The 8,276-nt window shown below is 39.9% G+C and overlaps 1 protein-coding gene across 1 annotated transcript; it reads left to right on the plus strand.

The window, feature by feature from the left end:
- Positions 1-291: 291 nt before the first annotated feature.
- On the plus strand, positions 292-8,044 carry LOC310997889 (transmembrane protein 26-like). Its single transcript, XM_083987715.1, has 6 exons — positions 292-550; positions 1,430-1,529; positions 1,785-1,859; positions 3,853-4,061; positions 4,274-4,362; positions 6,682-8,044. The coding sequence occupies exons 1-6, from the start codon at positions 363-365 to the stop codon at positions 6,966-6,968; spliced, it is 948 nt and encodes a 315-aa protein (XP_083843841.1). The 5' UTR covers positions 292-362; the 3' UTR covers positions 6,969-8,044.
- The last annotated feature ends 232 nt before the right edge of the window (positions 8,045-8,276 follow it).

The raw sequence follows: 8,276 nt of genomic DNA on the forward strand, positions 1-8,276 counted from the left end.
GGGTCTGGGGTCATGAACGTTTTCGATTGTCTTATAACATCCACAAATAGCCTAACTGGTTACACCGGAATGAACTGTGGAGGAGCAGCAGCAGCAGCCCATTGAGCCATCATTTATCCCGCTGCGCCATTACTCTTCCCTATCAGATCCCCCGTGAGGAGGAAAAAAAAACTGGATGCATGTGATTTTCTTTCTATAGGCGGGGCTTAAACTTTGGGACTTTGTCCTAAAAACTTCATCCTACGCTGATTGTTCCCCCCCTCCTCACTGTGGGCGCTTGCAACAGTCGCGAGTGAAAGTTTTGACGGGTAACGGCGAAGCAGCGTTGATTGCACGACGCTGATCCGCGACCAGCCACCGTGATGGCTCTGATTAAGTTCATAAGCGCGGTCGTTACCAGGGCGTTATTCCTCCTGGTCTCCCTGCTCGGGGTCTGGAGGGTGACCATGGTGAAGGACCAACACTACTGGACCCTGACTATCCTCTTTCTGCCGCTGGTCGCAGAAATGATAATAACTCTGAGGAGACGGAAGGGACAAGATTACAAATGGTGAGTAATGGCATTCAATTAGTGGTGTATCCTACTTAGTGTGCATGGGGTGCACAGCTTGGTGGTAAATTGTGTGTATTTGTTTCAAGCTAATCCCTTTCCGTTTGGATTGGATTGATATATAATGCAAACATATACATTAGTATGATTTTATGTCCCTGCCCTTAACCCATTCAACTCCCAAGGTACCCTACATCCTGCTTGTCCCTCTGCTACAGCAATTGTTTAACTGCTATTGGGACAGTGAAGATGGGGTGGTACCCCTTGGACTGTCCTGAGCAGACTGGACTAATAACCTTCTAACAATATGCTGTATTTCATTCTCTGTAATTCTCTTAACATGTGTTTTCATTATAAGTGATTAACAGCAGCATAGGTTAACGTAACTTCATGAGTTGCTACACAGAGAAGCACACACCCATTTATTAAATGCTATCATTCTGGTAAATAATTTAGCCTTCCAAGAAACAGATGTTTGAGTGTGAGTTTCCTGAAGTATTGAACTGAAAACAAAGTCACAATGAAATTCCCAGGGCTGCAATTCATTATTTTAATTATTGATTTAACTGATGATTATTTTCTCCATTAATTGCTCAGCCTGTAAGATAAGAAAAGAAAAGGCCCATCACAACCTCTTAAAGTCCAAGGGTACATTTCAAGTACTTCGTTTTCCCAGGCTACCAGCACAAAACCTAAATATATTTAATTCACCCACTCAATCAAAACTGTCATTATAATGTTCTGTCTATTGACTATTCCCACTGGTCAAGTCATTCAGCTTTACACAACTGTAATAATCACTGACCAACATTAACTGGGGATTTGTGAGGGGATTCTCACAAAGTTTTGTTTGACAATGCACTCTTGGTTGTTTTCCAGGTTTTCTCCGCCTATCCTTCTGTTTCTCATCAGTATCATTCCCTCCATCTGGCTCCTGGAGCTCCACCACCGACACAGCAGCGACAGCCACCTCAAGGAGGTATTCCACGCCAAAAACATAAATTCTTTGTCCGTGTGTAACTGCCTAAAACAACAATTTTCATGTTTTCCAAACACGTAACCTACTGACAGATGTTGGTGGGTGGAAAGGTTGCAAAAAAACCCAGCTCTTTGCAAACAATTCAGTAATTTGATTCCATGAACGTTTTCTTTTCAAACTGAAAGCGACAAGTTTTAACTTGAAAGTTGAATGTGAAATTCATCCACTCAAAAAGCTGCCTTCATCCTTTTACAGTGCAAAAAACTGGATGTAAACTGGACTTATCGACAGGCCAAGAATGGGACCTCGAGAAACCTCACGACTGTAGAGGTAAGAGCGAAAGCCTGCAAAATGTGTTTCTTATAATACAACATATTTTATTTATTTTATGATATGCTGCAAAGATTAGAAATGAATTACACTGAAAACTCCTTTTTTCATTATGTATTTCTTGGAAACTAGTTAAACTGCAGTTTGGATAATGGACAATATGTATGGCTCTAAACATGAGCTTCGATGCCAACATAAAGCAATTGTCCCTCACTTATAAGTTGCTGTGGATAAAAGCATCTGCCAAATGAGGGAATGTAATGTTTATGCAGAACAGCAAGATGCTCTCAGGAAAATTGCTAATGCACCTCACGTCAGTCTTGAATGCAGCCAGTCAGTGGCACTCTTCTCTACTGTGAGTCACCGCTCCAACATAGTTCTGTCTTATCATCAGCTTTCCATGGAAAATGTCTAGATCTTCAGTAGGAAGATCTGTCTGTTAATCTGATGAGAAACCAAATGTCAGGGTAATATAGGATCCCACTGGACACTTACTTGGTAACTAAAGGCCAGATAATGAAACAGATTACCAAATTGTCTGTGTCTAGTATACTCACTCAGGAGATTATAAACCGGATACAGCTACAGGAATTCAAAAAACAAAAACAAAAAAAAACACAACTGAGCAAGATAAGGGATATTCCCATTATGTTACAGATGTTATACAGATGTTGATTTGTTCAGAAACCCCCCTATTTTGCAAAGAAAAGACATTTCGTCAGCTTCAAAGTCCTGTTGTTATTGATTTTCCTATTAAAATAATAATTTCTGTGCAAAGCAATTCATCCTTTTTCTGGGGATGCAGATTTTATTAGTTGGGTTACATGTTTCTGTGACATTGCCTTGAATTTTAAGTGATATAAGGAGTTTTGATATATTACAATGGGAAATTGCAGGACTGAATATCTGAATTATTTCCATATATATTTGATCAAAGGCAGAAACAAGCATTTCAGTTTTGCTATAATTCAGTTATTCTAGCTAAGTCACCGAGTGCATCGCACAAGTTGTGTAAAGTAGAAGGAAAGAAATCATCATGCTGTACACACCAAAGCTTTTCCAATTGCATAGGAATCGCTAGTGTTTCCGAAAAGTGGATGCATCAACAATACATGCAAAGAATCTGCATTTTTATAACAATGCAGAAACCCACTCCCAACACCAGATGTCTTAAAGGAAAACTGGTATCATATCACAATATTAACAACAGCACTTAAACCAACATGAACACGTGTCACTGTGATCTGATGGTAACAAAAGCTTTCAATGCTTTCATTTCCTCAGTTAAAACCACAAATTGGATTTATAGAACTTAAACCAAGTGCTGCAAAATCTAAAAGAGCCTGGTAAGCATTTTTAAAAGCAAACTTGTTAAAATTACAGGGCAGAGACTTCCACTACAATTTGCCATGTATAAAACAACAGACTTCTTCACAAGTGAGGCAGGACGTGAAAAACTAAAATAAGCTACCGCATTAACTTAACAACCACAGCAGTGATTCAGTCAGGAAAATTAGTGAAGAAAATTAGTAGGGTGGGCCGGTAGATCACAGCGCAACACACACAATTTTTGTCATAGCAAACATAACAGCCTAAAAACCTAGTGTGGTAAGTAATAGTGAGAGACCATTTGAAATAAGATGTTATATAAACCACAGCTAGACCACTACCACGCCCATTAGCCCAGAAGAATTACTGCTAAACTATTTTGGTTTTGGTCTTTGGGCAAGATTCTTTTCACAAGAGAAGTACAGTGTCACTGGCTTCATTCACGGAAAAAGTGAGGACTGAACAGCAAGCAACACCAGGTTACTGTAATCTCCTCAAACCTCAATGATAACAGGAATATTAGGTGTGCATTGATGGCGATATCTACTAGATACAGGTGGCATTTCATGAGCTGAGGGCTACCTGACTGAAGAGACACAGCCGTCTCAGAAAACCTCTTCATATCGTCTAACTAACTCTGACTCTTCTTCTCTTCCTTGGCCAGAGCATACAGCAGGAGTTACAGGCCGTCTGTGACGATGATTGGATCCTGGCTCTTCATCAGATCCTGCTCATCCTCCTCATCGTGGGGAAGTGGCTGCTTCCCCTGGGAGGCGGAGTCACCCGCGACGAGCTCTCACAGCTTCTCCTAATTTTCGTCGGCACAGCGGCAGACATACTTGAATTTACGAATGAGACACTGACGGATGTCAAGTAGGTGTCTGGTCGGGTATTGCCTATGTTCTCACAGTTTTGTGGGTCTCCACTGCATGCATATGAATATCTTCATAATTTTATGGTCATGTTGCTCAATCTGTGTCCCTATACTCCCCAAAGTGTTGACATCACGTCAAAGCATCAGCTGTAAAAAAGCAGCAACCCATTGGTATTTACAGAAATTCACGAGACTTTTACTATATTTTCAGTCGTCAAGCAATCAGCAGTCCTCAGCTGGTCTACATCATCTTAGCTGTGTGGACTTGGAGCATGTTGCAGTTCCCCCTGCATCTGGCCGGTCAGTATCTGTTTGTTTATAAAACCACTTTCAGCTTTTGTGTTAATTATGCAGTTACGGCCATGATTTATTGCACATAACCCCTTTCCCATGTGGGATAATCAAAGCAGTGTGTTTACTGATGTCTTGCCAATTTCGTAGGTCAACAGCATCCACGCTAGTGCTGTAAGTAAACAGTGCAACGTAGCAGAAATCATTTGCTTAACCATCTCAGATTATCAGCCAAGAAATCTGTTTTCTCTTCCTGAGACTCGTATAAACCACAAAAGCTTTATCAGTGACTCACTCACTTTTATCTTTTGGCTTTGGTCTTTTCACACGTTTTTTTTTTTTGTCAATATGAAAAAGACAGGTCACCAGCTCTATTCTTTGTAAAATTACTTATTAGATAAGGACTCAAAATTTGGCGGACCTAGACCTATACGGTTGGACAGACTGTCCACAAGAAGAAATTGCAAACAGGAAAGATATACTTAAAGAGTTCTCATCTAAATTACATAAACATTTATTTAGACAAATTCTCCACTCAAAATCTTGGCTGATGAGGGGAAACCGTTATCAGACAAAAGCCGACTTTGAAGTATCTTTATGTCGTACACTGCGCAGAGAAAACCATCAGTGTCTATGCCTGCTCTAGTTTGCAGGAAGAAAGTGCAAGGTTTCAGGAAAGAAAGGAAATACACTGTCTGTAATTGTCACAACTGGCGCAAGCAAGGTAAAGGGGACGAAGAGATAAGGAGTAAATGCAAAAACCAAAGGCAAAAGTTCAGTGATTTAGAAACAAAAGGAAACGGAGGCTTACAAGTTCAGTAATAACCAGAGGAATCAAAACAACAGGGTCTAAAAACCCGGTAAAACAAGCCAAAAACTACAAGGAACCAGGCGTCACAATACAACACATAAGCATGAATAGACCTGTTGAATAGACCAATTGGTGAATCCTGTGCAGGTGGGGAGAGCTCAGGGGGTGACTGGCAGAAAAAGCAGTATGAGATATGTGTGAATAATGTCATTAAAACAACAGAACTTTGTTCTTGGAAAAGACAACCCCCACCAATGATCTAAATGATTCATAACCGGATCTTTAATAATTTACAACTGGATGTTGAGATTCTTATCAATGATGTCACAATGCATTAAGACCACTTAGTATTTCAATGTACGATGCCCTTGCTTCTATAAATGAAGCTGCTTTTCCTTCAGCATCTATAGTGTGCATTTGTGTTTGGGTCCACTTCTGTGGGAGTGCCTGTGTTAGTGTGAGGGTGTGGTTATGTTTACTGAGTTTGAATTACAAGTGAACACAGAACGTGTTTAGACACAAGCACAATATGTTCATACATGAGTTGTAAAGTTCACTCTTGGCTTTGGAAATAGTAGCTGAGAGATGATTGGTCCACCTAATAGCTGGTTCTGGAGTTTTTAGTCATATCACATGGTCTTCATTAGCTGATAGAGTTTGCCCAGTTGTTGCGGACTTGCAGACTGCATCATTTCCATTTATTCTTGAGCACTGAAAGCTTTAGTTGGCAGAAGGTTATTTAGTCATATTTGCTGGAACTGATGGTACAGTAGTACACGAAAAAGGGGTAATTTAGGAAAAAATCCAACTCCTTTGACTCCACCTTGGCAGAGGTTGGGGAGGGGCCTGAAAGTTGTATCGTTTTGGTTTCTGACTCAGCCCCAGAATTTCCTCGACTTACCAACTGCAGCATTAAGGAGTCTCTTGCCCAATTTTAGCTAAAAGACGAGCACTAGATAACATTAGCTTCAGGCACAAACAAGTTGCTCCAGTATATTATGTCTAATGTTTTATCTCCAACCCAATTAACATTCCGTTCTCTAGCATCTGTTTATTTTAGTTTAGGATTATTGTCATCTCCAACCCCTTGCCTGCAGCATTTTTTAGGGCTGCACTGTCCCATAGAGTCCAAAATAGTCTCCAATATGGTTTATAGTCAAACCATAACAGTGTAACTTCAGTTACCTCATCTATCGACATGATGCTGTACGCTCAGTTTGGGATGTAAGCTACTTTCCAGCATCTGTCCCTGGTTAGGCTTTTAAATTCTGGTTTTAAAAAAACTAAACATACAAATTAAAGTTCCTTTGTCTCTGTTGTCATGCTTAAGGACTTGAATTATTAACTTGTCACAACGTATGTTGAAGAATGTAGACCAGTACTGACAACAACAGCTGGTACAAAAAGGAAATGTGAAGTGTAACAAATTATACCTTTTCTTGACTTGACAACCTCCCTAAACTTTGCACACTTTCCTCCCAACAAACTTCTTGCGTTTTTGTCTCTGTTTTCCTAAGTGGTAACCTCCAAGCCAGAAGATGAGGAGGAGCCGAGCGTCCAAGAGACCTCCATGTTGAAAAAACACAGCACAGACATATGGAGCATTGTGGAGGCCTTGTTCATCCAGGACGGGCCTTTTCTAGTGGTCAGGCTCACTGTCATGGGCTACTTCCGCATCTTCCACCAGATGCTGGTTTTCTTCGCCATCAAGAACTTTCTTGTGGTCATACTGAACTTGTACAGGTTGACTGTTATATTCCAGGACTTCAGATCTTCTCGCAGTAGCACAGACACGGCCCCATGATTTGGATGTCAGCCCAGGAGAACAGCGGGATGGAGAGATGTTACACCCAATGAAAAAAGGAAACTATTGCTCCCCATTTTTTTCTCACAACATGCTTAACTTAAATCAATGATTTGTGAATGATTAATGCTGATGGAAGCAGAAGACTGTGAGTAACACAGGATAGAAGCAAAAACAAAGAAAACAGGAAAAGGTGTGGGGAGTGGGGACCAAAGCAAAAATATCCTAATATGATTACATTAACAGATAATTCGCATTCCTAAGTCTGCAAGTACAATACAGTGTATGGAAGTCTGCTTATCAACACAGACCTATGGTAACTGAAGCCTGGCTACTGCTTGGACAGGGACCGGACAGATTCCCTATAGTGTGATGTCTGCATGTCTGAGAACAGGAAGAGGGGAAGACATACAGCTACATGCAGCTTTCCTGGTCTTAACCTAGGCAGGAAGTTAAATCTGTGACTGTGAAAACATCCTCTCCTATGGCTGTCGACTGTTCTTGCTAAGGATTTTGTTTCAGTAAAGTAGACGATGAACTCTTTTTAAAATTCAAATGGGCAATAAATCAGGCAACAAATAGGAAAACAACATGTTAACAAACGTTGATGTTATTCTGAACCTTTTGGATAATCAACCCTTGAAGAAATAAGAAATGTACGATTTACAGGTCAAAAATCGTTATATTATTGTTATGTTATTTCAATGCAAATCATTATGTACTGTTACTGCTAAGGTGGACTGATGGTTTTAAAGATAAGACATGCTAGAAAATAATTTGCCTATTGTGCAATATCTTTGAAAATAAAAAGCCATAAAACTTACTCAGGTAAACAGCTCAGTTTGAGTATAAAACTATGAATTTTTGTTGGCTTTATAATGTCAAAGATTTTGTATTATCACTTCCTGGTTTATGTGAAGATGTTTAGAAGACAATCTCAACACAAACTATTCTTTTTTTAATATATTTTTTTTTATTGTTTTTGTCATTTATTAATCAATTTTAAATGTTTTTTATCCCAAGAATGGCATTTTGTCCAGGACTTTAAGTTCTCTTCATATATTATGACATGAAGTCAATGTTAAAGGTCCCATATTATGCTCTTTTTAATCAATTTCACTCAGCTGTCAGACGTCCAACTAAACTGTATTCGAGATGTATTGCCCCAAACTGATCCGTGGTCCTGAATGGCAGCTGTCTCAAAGTCGCTCAAATGAGCTCTGCTGAGAACAAGCTGTTTCTGTGCCTGTACCTTTAAATGTTAATGAGCTCCGTCTGTCACAGCCTTGCCTTGCCCCTCTCAGCCAA

The sequence above is a fragment of the Trachurus trachurus genome (genome assembly GCF_905171665.1).
Source record: "Trachurus trachurus genome assembly, chromosome: 15".
Classification (NCBI taxonomy): domain Eukaryota; kingdom Metazoa; phylum Chordata; class Actinopteri; order Carangiformes; family Carangidae; genus Trachurus; species Trachurus trachurus.

Coding starts and splice junctions, on each gene's coding strand:
- LOC310997889 (XM_083987715.1), top strand. CDS start 363: ATGGCTCTGATTAAGTTCATAAGCGCGGTCGTTACCAGGGCGTTATTC. Junction 551..1,429: donor AAGGGACAAGATTACAAATG/GTGAGTAATGGC, acceptor GTTGTTTTCCAG/GTTTTCTCCGCCTATCCTTC. Junction 1,530..1,784: donor GCGACAGCCACCTCAAGGAG/GTATTCCACGCC, acceptor ATCCTTTTACAG/TGCAAAAAACTGGATGTAAA.